At 35.0% G+C, this 19,619-nt stretch overlaps 2 protein-coding genes and 1 long non-coding RNA gene across 7 annotated transcripts in view; 1 reads left to right on the top strand and 2 right to left on the bottom strand.

Annotated features, from left to right (window-relative positions):
- LOC137037679 (free fatty acid receptor 2) overlaps positions 1 to 6,207 on the bottom strand; it is a 47,525-nt gene extending 41,318 nt beyond the window's left edge. Inside the window, exons 1-2 of one of the 4 annotated variants that reach the window (XM_067411898.1) lie at positions 5,760 to 5,825; positions 1,199 to 1,326 (exon numbers count right to left, since the gene is read on the bottom strand). Coding sequence is in view for 1 of the 4 variants with exons in the window: in XM_067411881.1 (XP_067267982.1) it covers positions 5,760 to 5,943 (184 nt within the window). In the remaining 3 variants the exon portion in view is untranslated. Of the gene's footprint in view, positions 1 to 1,198; positions 2,037 to 5,759 lie in introns of those variants that run through there. The other 3 variants (XR_010897309.1, XM_067411881.1, XM_067411890.1) reach the window with 3 other exon arrangements.
- LOC137037708 (uncharacterized) overlaps positions 1 to 19,619 on the top strand; it is a 43,376-nt gene extending 23,757 nt beyond the window's left edge. Inside the window, exon 3 of the long non-coding RNA XR_010897310.1 lies at positions 19,257 to 19,619. This is a non-coding gene — a long non-coding RNA (uncharacterized lncRNA). The remainder of the gene's footprint in view (positions 1 to 19,256) is intronic.
- Positions 6,387 to 17,013, bottom strand: LOC137037670 (free fatty acid receptor 3-like). 2 transcript variants are annotated; one of them, XM_067411870.1, is made up of 2 exons: positions 16,887 to 17,013; positions 6,387 to 10,334 (listed from the first exon to the last, which is right to left on the bottom strand). In XM_067411870.1, exon 2 carries the CDS (start codon positions 10,304 to 10,306, stop codon positions 9,320 to 9,322), a length of 987 nt encoding a protein of 328 aa, XP_067267971.1. In that variant the 5' UTR covers positions 10,307 to 10,334; positions 16,887 to 17,013; the 3' UTR covers positions 6,387 to 9,319. The 2 variants fall into 2 exon arrangements, with proteins under 2 accessions (XP_067267971.1, XP_067267961.1); XM_067411860.1 differs by lacking the exon at positions 16,887 to 17,013 and adding an exon at positions 15,071 to 15,162.

The following is a 19,619-nucleotide window of genomic DNA, read 5'->3' as shown; positions in this document are numbered from 1 at the left end:
AAATAAATGTTGTGATGTTATTTCCATTGAGAGGTGCATCAATTTTTGGTCAAGATCTTGACAGTGCAAGAGGTGAGCACTCTGTAAAGTCTCCTTCAGCACATCCCAAAGACTTTCAATGAATTTAAGGTCAGGACATGCCAATTCATGTGAGAAAATGATTCTTCATGAATCATTCTTTTACAGTTTGAGCCTGATGAATCCTTGACATTGTCATCCTGGAATATGGCCATGATGAGTCTTCCTTCATGGTTGTTTAAGAAATGAAAAGCTACACACTCCATCAGTCATGGTTAAATTAGGTTCCCAAACATATAACATGTTAGAAACATAATAATCACTGTAATAATGATCCAGTCATAGACCCTTAAGTATTTGCCTATTTAAATCCAAACAGCAACTTTTTTTTGGCCAGGCAGAAAGTGCTGAGTGATAATACAGTAAACCAGGCAGTTGAAATCTACTATGCAGTATATGCAGTGCTTTATGTGAGTGCACTGTATGTATTTGGATAAAGTTTGATATAATATACATCCAAATTTATATAAAGATCTGTGGGATAATGCTGTTATAGTCCATAACATAGATCATGGGTGTCTAATCCTGCTCCTGCAGGACCAATATCCTGTAGAGTTTAGCTCCAACACTCTCGCCTGCAAGTTTCCAGCAATCCTTGAGACTTTTATTAGCATGTTCAGGTGTGTTTAATTAGGATCACAAAACTGTGGACCTCCAGGAGCAAGATTGGACACCCGGACGTAGATCAAACAGAGCTCACTGTGTCGTATAAGAACTGTCAAACAATAACTAGACTTCATAAAACTATAGTATATGATGACCAGGCCCAAAAGGAATCTGCGCCCACAGAAAACTCAGCCGAAAGATCAACAAACCCCCTATTCCTTGCATAAATATTTTGCTGAATATTATGATTTAAAAGTGCAAAACTCTTGGCTCAGTTTAACATGTTTTACTCTGTTTAAATTACATTGCATTAGACAGATTTCCTAAAGATTATCCTCCCAAATAACGACACACTGCTACCAGAATTAGCAATTATTACTGGAAAATGTCTACAGGAAGTATTCAAACATTCAATGCTTCATGAAGAAGGAAAAACAGAGTTACGCAAGGAATAAGAGAACAACTCTTGTATGCTTAAAATGATCCCTGCTCTTAAACAAAAAGACAAACTCACCTTGGAGCGCAGTAGACCTCTCGGCTGTGCTTCTGTATTGACTCTCTCTTGCTTTTCAATAGAAACTAGGGTATATATGCTGGCAACTTCCGTACCAGCTGTTTGCTTTCCATTTTCAATACTGAACACTGATAAGGGAAAATTAATAAATGAGAATGAGGACTGGATCCGACCTGGCATGCTCCTCGCACACAAGTCTCTAGCGCTCATGTGAGCAAGTCTATGTAGTCTTATCAGGATTTATACTCCTTCAGGGTGTGTGGGAGATGTGTTTAAAGATGATGGGTGTGCGCTTGCATATGCGAGTGTCACTGGGAGGGTAATGAATCAGTCTGGCCTCTCCTTCACTTTAACGCTCAGCATCACTGCTATAGACTCGCAAAGATTACCATGTGACCTTCGTTTACAATCTCAGTACATCCCCAGAAATCGAATTGTGTTTTTAAAAAGATAAGGCTGGGAATAATGCTGCATCTAAAGTTGGATGTGGGATATTCCTGCCTGAAATCTGATTTCTGGTCTTAAAGTCGGACATTCTTAAAAATAAACGTTTGTATTGGTTCCATTAAAAACCTAAAACATCCATGGAAGCTTTTCTGAATGGTTGAAAAATTGATCTTTTAAGAATTTGTTCACTGAAAAAGGTCCTTTTGGGAACCTGGTTCTTCTACACTTTTAAAAATAAAGATTTCAAAAGTGGGTTTTCTCAGAGATGCCATAGAAGAACTGTTTTTGGTTGCCCAAAGGATCTTTCAGAAAACAGTTCTTAAAAGAACCTTTTTTTTCATAATGTGAAGAGCATTTTAATTATCTAAAGAACATTTTTCCACTATAAAGAACTTTTTGTTCAATGTAAAGGTCCCAGGGATAGTAAAGATTCTTCATGGAACCATAGATACCAATAAAGAGTTATTTTTATTTATACAGTGCCTTTCTGTATATACACTCTTAGAAGAAAAGAACCTTAAAGGGTTCTTTCAGGCATATAACCTTTTATGGGTTCCCTCATGGGATCATTTTATGGATTTAGTTTAATTAGTTTTGTCTTCATTTATTTTAATGACATTTTACGAATTAAACAGCTCATAACATACTTTATCACTACCAAAAATAAAAAAATAACCTGTTAAATATGAAAGCATTTTGCAATCATTTAACCCTAGGGTCTTTGGGGTCTTTTTAGACCCCAAACGACGTTTGCTCAAATTTAAAAAACAAAATTTAATTTTGTTATAAAATAATTGTTTTTAAAAAAACAAATGTAATTTTACTCTGTTTATTAATGTTTTTACTTCATATTTGTGCAGATTTTGGAGGATTTCTCATATCTTTTACATTTATATAAATAAACAAATAAATAAATATTTTTGTATACAAAAACAGCTTTTTATGTAAAATTCACTTTATAAAAGACCCACATTTCTAACTTTCATTCATGGGGATAACATGGATAATTTGACATGGTTTAGTGTAAGATTCTTGCCCATCTTTTGGAAAATGCAGTTATAAAAATAAAAAAAATACCACTTTATCCAGTAGATGCAGAGCTCCACTATTTGCTATGTTATTTGACTGACTTTTTTTTTTTTTTTTTCTAAATGTTATGAAATCACAATTATAACATTAAAAATTATTTTTTGTCAAAGTTTAGTATTTTAGTATTTATCCATGTTATCCCCATGAATGAAAGTTAGAAATGTGGGTCTTTTATTTTTTGTATAAAAACCTATTTTAAAAAATATTTTTTTATTTATTTATATAAATTTAAAAAATATATATGATAAATCCTCCAAAAACTGTACAAACATGTAGTAAAACATTAATAAACAGAGTGAAATTACATTTGTTAAAAAAAAAAAAAAAAAAAAAAAAAACAGACAAACAAGTATTTTGTTACAAAATTGCATTTTGTTGCCTGGGGTCTGTGGAGACCCCGAAGACCCTGAGTGTACTTCCCAAACGAAGACCGCACAAGGGTTAAGACCTTTTCATATAGAACCTTTTTGGAATAAAGCGTTCTTTAAAATGAATTCAAGAACCCTATGGTTCTATTTAGAACCCCAATGAGTGTATGTTGCTTCAAATCAGCTGTCTGCTTGTCAACAAAGTAATCTCCTAGCAACCAAACTGTGATAAACGATGTTATTCAATGCAAGCATTTATTCTACAGGTGTGCGACTATCAGCAGAGGATCATTTACAGTCTCTGCAAACGTTTGCTAAACTGCTTTTATTATCATCGGCTTTGACCGTTTGGGGTAGTTTTATTGCTTAAACATGAACGTTTATCATATGCTATGTCAGTCTCCCTGGGTGCCGCCATGTATGCATGATTTGACATCTTGGTGAAATCAGCGTTTTCTGCAAGAGTTGGAAGCGTTCAGTTTTATTTTCGTTTTTTTTTTTTTTTTTCAAGCAGGAATTTTGAATATCTCAGTTGTCCAGGTTGAATGGAACACAAAAGAAGTTCTTGCTGAAGAAAACAAAAGCTTAAATCTTGGAAAATCCCTATTGTCATGGAACTCCCCCAAAAGTAGGAAATTCAGTCATTTCACAATGATGTGCAGAACACTTTACTACAGATAACAATGTTGCATATCAATGCAAAAAAATTTGATTGTGTAATGATCTGAAAACACTCACTAGTTCCCTCATTCATTGTTGGCTATATTGGGAAGGAATGAGCAAAACTGAGTCAGCTAAAGTAAATATAGCTCATCCTAGCTGGTCAGAGTTCAGCTATGACTATAAGCATCATCATCATTTATCCCAAATGCATTCAAAAAAACATAATTTGATTAGACACATGAATCATATCAATATGTGAATCATCCACTATATTATCATTATTAACTCTCTACTGCACATATGTTGATGGCACATGAAAACATTATCATCAAAATCAAATTAAAAAAAAAAGTCAAGAAATCATTACGTAAAAAGTGAAAAAACACTTGAAAGACATTGATATATTGAATTTGATCTGTATCATGTAGTGTGCTATGCCATATAATGTACTTCATGTAATAAGATTTCACTCCGTATGAAACTTCAAAAAGCACTTCTTCTCTGCTGTGAAATAGAGATGTGTGTTACAATTTTTTCACATCACTTTGGGTGTTCCTGCACACCCAGGAACCCTGCATCTTCCCTTCTTATAACACATTATGGCCAATGTGAGGTATTGTCCAAAACATCCTCGAAAATACCCCTTATCTCACAACGTTGCCCAGAGGCAACGAAAAGAAAAACTGAATTTCTGAACATAGAAAATAAAAAAAAAAACTTCATAAAGCCTGACAAAAGTCTTCTCTACACCTTCATACACACACACATATATATTTTATGTACAGTTAATGTCATTTTAAATAAGATTACTAAAGCAAATAATCTTGCCTTCTTCTCACACCATGTGCCATGTGCTTCTGTATGAAGTTTGAGGATTCAATGGAGTTACAAGCTCTTGTATAAAAGCTATTTAGTATAAAGTACTATTCTGGCTCTGGTATGAAGTATAGGCTAAAAAATAACGTTATTAAACAGTATGTTTCTAATCATACCGATTCAGAACGATAACATTACAAAAGTAACGCATGAACAGAAACGTTAAAATACTGATTCTGCTCGGAGTGAACCCATTCAATTTTTATTTTTTTTTTCGTTTTTAAACCCTGCATCACTAAAATATTTTGGGTTAAAAACACCCTAAGTTGGGTTGAAAATGGACAAATCCAGTGGTTGGGTTAAATGTTCGCCAAAGTGCTGGGCAGTTTTATTTAATGTGGCTGGCTTAAAATGAACCCAAAATAGGTTGTAAATTAAAAAATCAGACACATAATTACTAGAGGCAACAATAATAATCAAAAGTTAATTGAATAAATGTTTATTATTTAATTATTATTCATTAAACATATTTATAAATGTTAATTTATTAAACATATTAATACATATTTTGGGTTCATTTTAAGCAAACAATACAGTCATTTTTAAACAACAGCTGAGTTAAATAAAACTACCCAGCAGGTTGGGCAAACATTTAACCCAACCACTGGGTTAAAACAACCCAATTTGTCCATTTTAAACCCAATTTGGGTTGTTTTTAATCCAGCATTTTTTTAGAGTGAAGGAAGCCAACAGAACTTCAACAGGGGTCAAGGCCAACATAACAAACAAAACATACTAACTCCCAAAAACAATCTACATAAAGTAAAAAAATAAAATAAAAACAACAGCAGAAAAATACAGTCTCCCTGTCTGGTCCAAAAAAAAAAAAAAAAAGTTTAAAAAGTATATTCAAAAAAGAAAATTGCAACCACCTCTCTACAGCTTCCAAAAAGAAAATAAACAAAGTAAAATTTAACTTGCAAAAAAATTATTCATTAAATTAATATAAATTAAAATTATTCACAAGATTGGGTTAAGTAGATCTTCACAGAAGATTATTTAAGGACTTTTCTTAAGAATATTACTTCACATTAAATCACCATAACGCCTGAACAATTACATTTCTACATTTTAATTGCCGAATAATTGACAAAAAATTACTTCTTTTGTAAACATACCTTCGTAAACCATGGGTCGAGTCGGGACGCTTCCTCCACACATCACATACACACTCCACATTTTGGCCAGATTCACGGGATTGTTCCTGCTCTCCTCGGGCAGCTCCTTGTGCTTTACTCTGTCACCCCTCCCACTTCGGCACCAAAGCATGAGTGGTCTGCCTATCAAAAAAGTTATTTTCATGCCAAAAAAGAAAAGAGAGATTGATGATAATGGCACTGTCCAATATAGATCAAGTTAATCACATATTAAAAAAGCAATTGTCGTCATAGGAAAGAGACAAGGAATGTTGTGACGAGGAGCCTACTGACTCTCGTGACTCTCGCCCCTGCACATGCCGGATACACATCCACTGACAATGACACCAGTGAGCAACCGAACGGGAATGCCTTTTGTTTGCATATAAGTTGCATTTTTTTGTTGGTGATTATTTATTTTCTAGTAAGGCATAAATATCATGTTGAATGTTTAGCATGATTTAGGATTACACATATGCATGTCTAACAATGCCATGAATTGTTCTTTCCTTCAAACTGGAGCGATGTAAACAGTATGCACAGATTGTTAAAACAAACTTTATTTAAACAATTCCAGAGAAAGTACATCTGTTCAGACTTCATATGCGTGTTTGAACAGAATGGCTCAGTCATGTTAGAGGTCTTATTTTTCTTAAATATATTTGTGGGTCACACTTTAATTTAGGGTCCAATTCTCACCATTAACTACGACTTTTGCCTCAATAAACTCCTAATTACTGCTTATTAATAGTTTGTAAGGTAGTTGTAAAGGTAGGATTAAGGATGTAGAATATGGTCATGCAGAATAAGGCTTTAACATGTGCTTTATAAGTACTAATAAACAGCCAATATCCTAGTAATATGCATGATAATAGCACTTAGCAACTAATTAATAGTAATTAATTATTAATTGGACACTAAACTAAAGTGTTACCAAAATGTATTAGATGCATACAGAACACTCATGAATTATATTTGTTGAAAGCAAGTTTATTTATTATTATTATTTTTTGTTGCATATTTTAATTCAGTAGAAATGACACATGAAGGCATTTTCTAAACTTTCTGTCTCCTACAACAGAAAAAAAGTGCCTAGGCCACAGCTCTAAGCGTATAAGTTATTGCATTAAATAAAGAACAGCTCAATGATTACATATTTACATGCAAAATAACACTAATATAAACTTATATTTAAAAAAAAAAATCTTAAAAAGAACACACATTTAAATCTTTACATGCAAAAACAATTCAATCAATCTTCATTCAACCATTCAAAGTGTGAACATAAAAAGAAAAAAATCAATAAAATTGTAGAGGAAAAAAAGCAAAATATTAGAATACTTAAATTATATAATGTCAGAAGAAAAGTTAATAAAATGTATTTTATTAGCTTTCACTGACCTTTTTCACAGAAAGTTTATTCATAACCGATTTTTAAAAATGAGAAATGTTAAAACAATCAGTTGTCTTACAATCTGATTGGTCGATATAAGTTGTAACATTGGCCCAGCCAATGGTGTGAACTTGGGGGCGGGTCTACCTGCTGCAATGGAAGACGTGGCCTTGTTCAAAATATTATTATTTTATTTGGTGCTAATGCCGCGCAAATCACACTTCACACTGAATGCCCAGTTCAGAAATTGTTCAAAGACAACACAAACCCCAGAGTTTGTATTTACCTGATAATGATACTGATCCTGATGGAAAATATGCAACGGCATGCGTGAGCATTTTCCATTACACCATGTCCTAACCAGATGTGGCTCGATGTGCACACGAACACTCGATAAAATGTAGGCCTATCTTTTCAATGTTAATCAGAGTTTTTATCCTAACCAGCATGACAATGATACTCTCAGGCCATACTTTATTTAATGTTAAAAGGATCTAATGTGAGTGAAGTGAGGTAATTTAGCTCTTGAAAATAAAACTAAGCAAACAAGCACATTTAAAGTGTGAACTATGTGTGAACAAGCAAATGTATTCAATGACAAAGATTGTATCAGTCACTTGTATTTTTAATTATGTTAAAATGGTATAATATTCATGAATTAGCTGCTTATCCATTTCATAGCAAGTGGTTTGAGCTTACAGAGACTCCGCCCACAAGCTCTTCTGATTGGCTGTGATATTAGATGTTGCAAAATGCTTGTGCTTAAATCTTATCGCATCAAATATAGGACATGGTGTTAGGATCAATATCGGACAGTGCATTAAAAACATGGTGCCCATTCTAGGCTGCTTCACCAGGAAGACAATCTAGGTCAACCGGCTTTACCAGAAAGACCAAGTTGAGGGCACATCAAACCCTAATAGATGCAAAAGTAATATTATAATACATGTTATAAACTCAAGTCAATAGAGTGCAACAGATGGGTTACATTCATTTTTTTCCATAGTGAAATTGATTTTAAACAGTAACTAATAAACCTTTAAAGATAGACCTACTGTGAGATACAAGGTTGTTAATCAGTGGCGTGTGCTTTTGTTGAAATCATCCGTTCACATTATTTCAATGCATTTTTAAAATAACAGCTACATTGGTGGTGAAAAACTAAATTACCCATGATGCATTACAGAAAATTACACCAAAAGAGCTTGCAGTCCCTTTAAGACAAGTCATTTCACTCGGCAGCCATCTTTGAAATGCCTCTCGGGCATGCAAGAGCAGGTCCTATCACTTTGAATGGGGAAACATCAAATTCTCCCAAACTGTTTGCCAAACCTACGGTTAAATTTCATATTTGAAATCACCAATCAAATCAAATCAAAGTTTGTAATGTTGTGATTCACCTTGTAGCTTGATTCATGACACTAAGGGCCAGATTTACTAAACAGGGCAAGAACTCCCAACGCCGATGGGAGTGGAAAGTTCTGTGTGTGACAAGATTTCCATAATGACCAGCGCAATCTACCAAGAGCATCGCAAATAGCGTCTGGTTTAACACATGCTTTTTTGGCTGTTAAATAATGGCGCAAATAACAGTAAATTGACTAGCGCAAACATTAGTAAATCGTATTGCATGATTCATTTAAATATTCTCCTCCTATAAATTTTGTGTCTGAAAGGGAAATTCCTACAAATGCATATGCAATAAGGTCATCTGCAAAAATAACCCTGTCCACACCTTTTCAGCGCTCATTTTTCACTGCGTGTCTTTAGTAAATCCTGACAGTATTTTTTTTTTTTACGCCAAAAGAGGGTTTGCGCTGCCGCAAGCTGTTAGAAAATCTGGCCCTTAATGTTTTAACAAAAACATTTTCTAAAATCACTATGAGAACCACCATGAATAAATAAAATACTTCCAGAAGTATAAAAAATGGCCAGGTACTGATGCACTCTATAGTGGTCCATATACAGGTCCATTAAGCTTTAAGCAAACAGAATTACAATCTTATTGCTTTGGACTGATAAGCATGTGCTCACATCGCAGTCAGAAGAAAATACAGAAAAATACTGGCCCATATGGTGCTCTTCTTCAGTCGATTGAGTCTCATATTCATGCATTTATCAGGGAAACTCTACATCATAGCTTATGTTGTTATAGGGAGCTGTCAGTCATGCTCGGTCGAGTTTTCTCGTCTGTACTCGAACAGTTCAAGAGAGGGCAGTTGAGAGCTGAGCGGCAACAGGGCACGAGTAGCCGCCTTGTCAGCTCCTGCAACACGTTCTTAAATGTTCCTCTGAGTGCTGAAGATGAGAAGTAGAATATGAAAGGATCGAGGCACGCGTTAAATGTGCTGGTGAGCAGAGCGTACACCCGCCAGTCGGGACTTTCGTTTTTCACATATCCAACCACATGTGAGATGTTGTATGGCATGAAACAGACAATGAAGACCAGAAGCGTGCCCAGCGCCATCCCGATGGCTCTATACCGCTTCTTGGCGTTGATGTTGGGCAGATTGGAGAGGATGTGGATGAATCGGATGTAGCAGAAGCAGCAGATAAGGAACGGCATTAAGAAGAGCACTGCAAAAAGCTCCAGACGAACCGGCAGGAGGATCTTGAGCTGTTCTTCGCTGAAGTCTTCATAACAGGTGTTACGCTTCGATGGTTCAGTGAAGTTGGGGTTCGAATGATTGTGGTATTGCATGATGTAGACGATGCTGCAGTGCGCCATGGAAACCACCCAGAACATGACGCAGGCTATCACGGCATTTCGAGAGTTGCGTTTCAGTTTGTATTTAATGGGGAAAGCTACACCCAGGTATCGCTCCACGCTGATGGCTGTCAGGTGGAAGGTGCTGTTGTAGATGGTGGAGTAGAAGATGAATCCCGACAGCGGGCAGAGGAAGTACGGCAGAGTCCATTTCATGTTTGCCGCCTCCACCATGCGAAATGGCAGGAAAAAGAGGAAGATCAGGTCGGAGATGGTTAAACTGAGTAACAGCACGTCCATCGGGGTGGGGCGCTGGCGGACCTTCTGGAAGAAAGTGTAAAAAGCCAAGATGTTGGCAGGAAGGCCTGTGACCAACGTGAATCCGTAGACCGCTAACACCAGGTTACTGAGACCCACTGTCCACGTCATTGTCACTGTAGATGCCAAGTATGCAAACCTGTAAGAGAAAAAGAAAGATTTAATTCAAGATAAGGGTGCAATGTCAAAAGCGGACTACAAGAAAAGCATGTTGACCTTTTTAACTGTGCGTAACTTCAAGATTCAGACTCCTGTGCACTGCTTAAACTTGCATCACCACAAACAGATTTTTATTAGCAATGTTTCCATCAATTGACCTTCACCAGGCTTACAACGAAAGTAACAGCGAATTTAAACCCGCCTTATTCCAAATACAAACACCTGTTAATAAAAATAATACCTCCAATTACACAGCTAAAAGAAAATGAAAATAGAATCAGAAAAAGAAAATACAATGCTACATCCAAATTTGACAAAATAAACATCGAGACAAATAATATCATTTTAAAAATCATTATAATTTTTAAAAAGCCATAAAAGACATACCAATGAATTAGGGCTACACGATTTTGACAAAAATCATAAATGTCGATTATTCCCTTGAAATTGCAATTGCGATTATTAATTACGATTATCAATAATTTACATTGAAAGATGTTTTGAATAGCTTTATGCCATTGTTTGAAACAAATGCATGCCATATTGTTATAAATAAAAAAACAAGCTGAAAACACTATTCCTGATTTTGTATTATTGCTTTTGTATAGCATTAACCCTCAAATGTCAACTGTACATTGGTTTGGTTTCTTCTTTAAATAATAATTTAAAAAAAAACAAACATATGGGCCATTTTCCTGGTGGCATTTGCACCGTAAGTAGGAACTCTGAAGTGATGTAAACTGCGCTTATTGTTGTTGTGACTTTTATTTTGATGCCGCTGAGAACAACACAGCCAGAGTCTGAGCACACAGTGCTTGCATTCTCCGTCTTCATTAGTTTACGATCTGTTTAACAGTCCTGTATTTGCCTTGTGGTTGGTGCCCAATGTCACTAGCTGAGCAGAAATACATGTTTCGCTGAGTCGTGCTGTATTTTCTCTTTAGCGTAAGGTTGAGAGGTCCATCTATCACTGTTTTCCATGTTTGTAGAGTTAGGCCCCGTCCACACGGAGACGCGTTTCAGTGAAACCGCACAAATTTTTTATCGGATAGGCGTTTCGTCCACACGGATCTGGCGTTTTCGAAAGGTGAAACCGGTATTTTTTGAAACCGGGTCCCAGAGTGGAAAAATTTGAAAACGCCGGCTTGACGTTGTCGTGTGGACGGGGCAATCCGTATATTTATTGAAACGATGATGTCATCACCCCACGACCCTAGTCAGACGTGCTAACACCACAAAACACCACCACCAACAGCAATAGCCGACTCTACATGCTTGTGTTCGTGCTGCAGAAGCTACTGAACCAAAATAAAGTGTTATTTCTAAGCTTTGCTAAAGTTTGTATTCAGCGCGCAAGGTTTATGCGCATGCTCCAAGTCTTCTTCGCTGCTTTAAGTGCATTTCTGCGGCAGAATTACAGCGCCACATAACGGTCTGGCATGTATACTACATCGTTTTGAGTCGTTTCAGCGGTTTCGTGTGGACGCAGATATTTTTTGAGACGAGGAAAAAAAAAGATCGGTTTAGGGTAAGCTCCGGCTTCGTGTGGACGTAGCCTTAGTTTTTGAAGTAAATATATAGGCTGTATACACAGCTGGTGTTTCACGTTCATTCGACCAATCACTTAACATCACTGGTAGTTCCTTTTGTGCTGGGTTAGACCTTTTACACTCTGAAGTCATCGTGATTCGCCTCTCACAATGTAACAATCTCTAAACACACCTCTTAAAGGGTTACTTCACCCAAAAATGAAAATTATGTCATTAATGACTTACCCTCATGTCGTTCCAAAGCCGTCAGACCTCCGTTCATCTTCAGAACACAAATGAAGATATTTTAGGTTTAGTCCGAGAGCTTTCTGTCCCTCCATTGAAAATGTATGTACGGTAGACTGTCCATGTCCAGAAAGGTAATAAAAACATCATCAGAGTAGTCCATGTGACATCAGTGGGTCAGTTAGAAGTTTTTGAAGCAGCGAAAATACATTTTGATCCAAAAATAACAAAAACTACGACTTTATTCAGCATTGTATTCTCTTCCGGAATCCTTTCCATTGAATTGATTCCATTGAATTGATTCCATTGAATCCTTTCATCTGTCGGCGTTGGTAGTGCACTTTTATGTCGCTGTGGTTGTTTTTGGCGATTTGGACATCCGCGACATGCACACTTACGCACCATTTTAAAAAATACAGCAATACCAAAATACAAACAATGTAGAATAGCTTGAATACAGCGTGCGTCTCCCTCAGACTGTAAATGAAGCTCGGGCGCACCGGATAACACGTCATCAGCGTCACTGCGGAGTCGTGAACCACACTCCGGAGCAGAAGGGGGCGGTAATGCACCAATAAGCTGGATGCCAACCGCCGTAAAACAGGAAAGAAGAAGAAGCGGAGTCATGAACGCGGATTGACAACAGACCCGGAAGAGAAGACAATGCTGAATAAAGTCGTAGTTTTTGTTATTTTTGGACCAAAATGTATTTTCAATGCTTCAAAATGTTGCGGATGTCCTAATCACCAAAAACAACCACGGCGACGTAAAAGTGCATTACCAACGCCGACAGATGAATGGATTCAATGGAATCAATTCAATGGAATCAGTTCAATGGAATCAGTTCAATGGAATCAATTCAATGGAAAGGATTCCAGAAGAGAAGACAATGCTGAATAAAGTTGTAGTTTTCATTATTTTTGGACCAAAATGTATTTTAGATGCTTCAAAAACTTCTAACTAACCCTCTGATGTCACATGGACTACTTTGATGATGTTTTTATTACCTTTCTGGACATGGACAGTCTAGCGTACATACATTTTCAATGGAGGGACAGAAAGCTCTCGGACTAAATCTAAAATATCTTAAACTGTGTTCCGAAGATGAACGGAGTCTTACGGGTTTGGAACGACATGAGGGTGAGTCATTAATGACATCATTTTCATTTTTGGGTGAACTAACCCTTTAACGACACAGAATAGTGTAAGTGGATTTTTTTGTTTTTTTGTGATCACACCTTTGAACGATTACAAAATCATGGCGTCCACAACTGTAATCGCAATTAGAAATTAGATTAATTGTGCAGCCCTACTATAAATGATTTGGGTGTTCGAGGCTCTATATTTCTCACAAAATTTCATTCTCACACAAATGAATGCACAGTGTTCATATGATTGTTGATAAGCCTTGTTTAGTCCAACTGTCCTGTAGACACTAAATCTGACAGCAAACAAAATATTAGGGCAGATCTAAATTAAGTAATGCCAAAAAATATAGTACAAAACATATGAGTCTTAATAAACCAACTGTGAGTGACACGTACAGTGTGCAGTACTGTGTCGGGGGTCGAATTCTAACTAGGTAATGCAGCACAGGAAATGCATCATGGAACCTCTAGAGATATAAGATAAAGTTGCTAAAAAAAATTACACTGCAAAACACAAGAGAGAAATGAGTAATGAGATTCTTGATAACATCTCTGATAACAGATTGCTCATAATATTGACATGCATTCTCTGTAAAGCTGCTTTGAAACAATATGTAAATTGAATTTAATTGAATTTAATTGAAATTCTTCAGGTTATTGTCGGTCAATAAATTAGCATATAATAGTAAATGTTTGGTGAATATGTCTCAAACAGTCCTTCATCAGCTATACATAAATAAACTAAAGCATTTACATTGGGCTGCATGATATTTTGAAATAAAATTTCAAGGCAAACTAGCAAAATAAAATCTTGAATAAGACTTTTTTTTTTTTTTACAATAGATTAGTATTATTACAATATATTTCTTGTTTTGTTTAATATTTTATGTAATGATAATCACAACAGAAATCGTAGTAATTATTTTATAGTCAAATTGAAGGGGTGAAAAACAGTGTTAACTCAAGTGGAAAGAGTTTTTTCTCTTTCTGCGATCAATTCTGAACTTTAATTTTGAACTTTAGTTTAATTTGTGGTTACTGAAACAGGTTTGAGTTAGTTCTTATGAAGTGTAAAGCGAGGTAGGAATTTTTCAAGTTTTTCACACATTTTTCAGCCCTAAAATGAACATTCACATTAAAAGAAATCATTAATTATTTCCAAATAGACCTATTCAAGTAATCTATAATATAATGCTGTAAATGATGTTAACCTAAAACTAACGTCCACAAAACCAAACCAGTTTTAAAAGTCACAATAACAGTGTGACGGGTGTTAAGTTCATTTTGGTCAGGAAAAAAAGACATGTGCATTATATTAGACAAGCAAACAAACAACATTAATGCAACAAAATGAAGAGCAAAAGATACAGATTAGGTGTTTAACTGATGATTTATCTAAGCATTTTATCCGTCCCGTGAGTCCTGTCGCCCCAGAGAATCATGAGACATGCAGACTTGATCATACAAAATGACTGACACCTGCTGGAAAATAATACGCTCGGAAAGTATCTATTTTTGAACACGGTAGCTCATTTCTAGCCAGGTCCAAAACCTAACCTGACCACTTTAAACTGAACAGCTCACAGTGGATTTCATGATCTAAGTAGGGGGATTTTCTGTGTTTAAGAGCACAAACACCCCTCTGTGAACTCTCCCCTCACCTTTGAACATTAAAAATGTTTGCTAGCCTTAGAATATCTATTGATTCATTTCAGAAGTATCATGCTACCATTTTAAAATCAGTGAAGGAATGACAAACTACACAAAATGGAAGAAACAGAATTATTCCATACCTTAATTCAGTCCACTACAGATTCAGAAGTGACAATGTCCACTTCTCCCTCACATAATGCTTCTTATAATGAGGTCATTGTGACACACAAACCTATAATGACACAACAGGAAAGAAGCAATGCTTCCTGTTTTACTCCCTGCACGTGTAATCATTACACTCATTTTTGCTTATACAAATATAAGACATATAATAATAAATTAATAATTAACAATAATGTACTGTAAAAAGAGTATTTATAGAGTTTAGAATATTGTATTTGTGCTCTGTGTATTTCTATGGCATCGCTGTCAAAGAGTAATTAGTGGATTCGTTAACGAAAGTTATCATGGGCATCTGTTTAAAGCGGAAGTCACAATAAATGTCAGTAGTCCGGGAAGATTTTGAAATGAGCGTTCATTCATAAATCCGTAAGATCTTACCTTCATGCTGTGGAAACACAAACCGGAAGACGAAACACAATGCGCTGAAAATGGACGGAGCTACATGTATGCGTATGAAAATATACTAGTGATGAGCGTTTTCCGCCGTTATATCCATGGATAATCCGTGGGTCGGTTAATAAAAAATATCATTCCAATTAATTGCGGGCGGATGAGAGGTAAACCATGAATGTCTTGATTTTAATAAACACACAAACTCTCATTTCACAGGAAAACACAACGAACGTGCATCACTCATTTTCAAAAACAGCGAGAGTATATCTTCAGGGAAAACTTAACAAAAGTTATTCTGAGAAGAGTGTTTTCCAATATGATGTTAATATTAGCGTTTAATTGCAGAAGCAATTACGGGGTTCACTTGTTAAGCAGCAATGGAGTTAAAACAGATCTGAGAGAAATGTCAAAAAAGGAGAACTAAAAACAAAGGGAAAGAAAGAAAAGTACCAGTGGTTAACCAGGACCAATCAAATGTTGGGTAACGGCTGTGAAGCGCTGTATGTAGATGATAATAAACTAATAAAGCCTATATCCAGCCTTTGCTTGGCTGAACGTATTTAATGGCTTGAGTGTGTGTTCAGGATGTTGCAATAATGGAAACAATGACATTCCAATTTAAGTTTGAAGGGAGTAAAGCCTCTATTAAAGACGTCATTTGCCAAAGAAGGCCTTTTTACTTTAAAAAGCTAAATGTTCATTTAAAAGCAGCACTGAGAATTTTAAATAACTGTAATGTGACAGTCGGGTGCGGATATCCTAATCTGGACAGATGACTAATTTTAGCATTTGATCACTAATATATACTCTTTTCTGTTTGTTGTTAGCAGGGTTGCTATGCCATTACTAAAGTGTTTCGGTCTGTTGTTTACTTGCAAAAGAGTGAAGTGTCTCTATGATACACCAAAGTTTAATGCTACAGACACAGTACTATTCATGCCTATGGTAGACTATTTTTGTCTATTTTTAGGTTTCATTTATCTTCCAATCTAGTAAATAACAATAAAAGGTGTCTGAAGTTCTCAAATGTGACAGTTCCCTATTGTAACGACAGAGCGTTTTGGAGACGTGATGGGACGCACCATTGCTTCACACATTTCCTCATTTACAAAACTCAAAATTGTACAATAGAGTGCAACCTGGGATTGTGTAATACTGTACAATGAAATATTTCACACTTTCCATATATATAACTTGTGCTTTCACTTTTAACTGAACTACTGAAACTATTAAAGTTAAATCAGCATTTTTTTCCAGACCTCCTAGAGATTGTGCTGCTGTTTTGAATATGGGTAATGTGTTCAGCCTGAGAGAAATTACTCACATTCAAGCATACTCACAATGTTCAAGAAATAGTTACACAGGTCATTATTTACTCACCTTTATGTCGTTCCAAACCCGTTCTTCTGTGTAAATCAAAAGGAAAGGTTAGGCTGAGTGTTTACACTCTGCAATGAAATGAGGATTGAATCTGGACAACAAAACACCATAAACGAACCATAAAAGTACCTCATATGATTCATGCTCTACATTCCAAGTCTCCTCAACTCATATGATAGCTTTATGTGAGGAACAGATAATATTTAACAGTTAATGATTAACTAAATCACTCCTTCTATCCAATCTCAATTCCTGCAAGCACATATTCATATTCAATACTGCAAGTGTGAAGATTTTTGTTCCTTGCACTGTTCTTAACTAAAACTAAAACAGTTATAAATTGATGCTAAATAGAAATATATATATATATATATATATATATATATATATATATATATATATATATATATATATATATATATATATATATATATATATATATATATATATATATATATATATATATATATATATATATATATATATATATATAAACTAACATTTAACATTAAAATGAGAAAATATAAAGCAAAGCCAATTCAAAATTGTAATAAATTCTAGAATAGAATATAAATAATACTAAAATTATACTGGTTCCTTGAATAAAATGTATGGGTAAAAACAACAAAAACAACAACAAAACCGTAAATGATATGCCTGTCACAATCATGAATTTTGTGCTAATGATTAATTGTCATACTAATAATTATGAATAATGATTTAATTCTGTTTTGTTTTTTTCTGTTGTCTGTATGAAATGTTTTAATGCTGTGAAAATTTATATTTTTACAATTTACAATATAATTAAATATAATACACTCTATAAATAAATATAATACACTCTAAAAAATACACAACAAAACAAATTTACACTGTAAAATACCGTTTTAAATCGAAACGGTAATATACAGTAAAAACAATGCTTTCGAGGTAATATTATTTGTTGTTTTCGAGAAAGTTTATTGGCTACTTTCTCGAAAATGACAAATATTACCCAGAATGCATTGTTTTACGGTATATTACAATGCATTCTGGGTAATATTATTTTTCGTTTTCAAGAAAGTAGTCTCAAAACGTCACATATCACCCACACGTGCATTGTTTTTATGGTATATTACCGTTTCAATGGAAAATGGTATTTTACTGTGTAAATTTTTTATTTTTATTGTGTAATATAATATAATATAATATAATATAATGCAGTTTCATTCATTTCATATGAAGGAAGATCTTTGTCTATCTTTGTGTAGGCCTATATATATATATATATATATATATATATATATATATATATACACAATATAGGTATATATAATATATAAAATGTATTCTTTACTCCCTGCCAAATTGCTTCTTCATACCACCACACCAAAAAAAGGAGACACTGTGCATTTAATGCATTTAAATAATGCATTCAATAATGCATTAGTGTAAGGACTTAAATCCTTTCATTTGTATGGCAAAACAAAATGTGATTGAAATTTAAACTACACAGTTATTGCAGTTATCTCAAATAATTGCCATTAGCTCGAATAACCGCAACAGGAAGTAAGTGAGCAAGACTGTTCCAATGTGCAGTGCCCTTAATGTACACTAAACACACACTATCTTGAATACTGCTTCAGAGCGGTATTCAAGGCTAAGCATATCCCATCATGCATTATGTTCGGGCTCTCACATGCCCTGAAATCATGAGATGTCAAGGAAAACATTCAACTGTAAATTAAATTAATTATATATTACATATAATTTGGTAGTAAAATATAAAGTGTTGCACATTTTATTGATGCAAAGATGGCCATGTTTATGTTTATGTACTGCTTTTTATCACTTAAAGAAGCACCACAATTTTAAAATTGTGTCTTCTGTTAGTTACATAGAGACCACTGAACAGACATTTAGAAATGTATTTTAAAATGCAAAGTATTGAAAATAATAATAAAAAAAAAATCTGTAAACACTTGCATTTTTTTACACACGCTTGCAGTCTTCACGCCCACTGGAACACTTGAGACAAATACGTCGTGACATATTTCCTGTATTTGGCTCAAGTGTTCAAGACAAGTGGTCAAGTGCAAGTGTGGGTGTTTGGACAGGGCAGTACTATAAGTAACTTTGCAAATACATACTAACTCTCATTGGAGTATTAGTAGACTGTAGTAGGCTGTTAGGTTAGGCTAGGTTTAGGGTTAGTAAAATAAGTTGACGTACTTGCAATGTTACTTATAGTTAGTAGAATGTCTAAAGTGGACCATCAAAATAAAATGTTGCTTTTTGTTCATTTTTGGAGCTTGACAGCCATAGTCACTGTATGTTGTTATTGCATGAGAAAGAGCATGTCTTCAAAATGTCTTCTTTTGTGCTCTACAGAAAAAAATAAAATCATACAGGTTTGAAGTAGCCTGTCAGAGTTTTCATTACTGGGTGAACCAATCCTGCAAATACCCACAGAACTTCTCTGAAGGTAAGTGACGAGACATCCAAGCACTTCATGTCATGCAGACTAGAAAAAGCCACTGAGAGCCTTTTCAGAAACGAAGGTGAAGGTGAGAGGAAGTTAAATGTGACAGACTCATCATGTCACAATGAATCGCTGCCTGCCGTTTAATCAGAGATGGTGGCAATCAGCACCGCCTCCTCTGACATTTCAGCAGATACGCTCTGTCCCGCGTGCTGAAAGATGAATCTATGTGATAATTAGACTGTCCTGTTCTGCATCGTGCCCTATAATTA

Source organism: Chanodichthys erythropterus, chromosome 2 (assembly GCF_024489055.1).
Source record: "Chanodichthys erythropterus isolate Z2021 chromosome 2, ASM2448905v1, whole genome shotgun sequence".
Taxonomy (NCBI): Eukaryota; Metazoa; Chordata; class Actinopteri; order Cypriniformes; family Xenocyprididae; genus Chanodichthys; species Chanodichthys erythropterus.
Note: the sequence above shows the minus strand (reverse complement) of the source record. Positions and strands in the feature narration are given on the sequence as shown.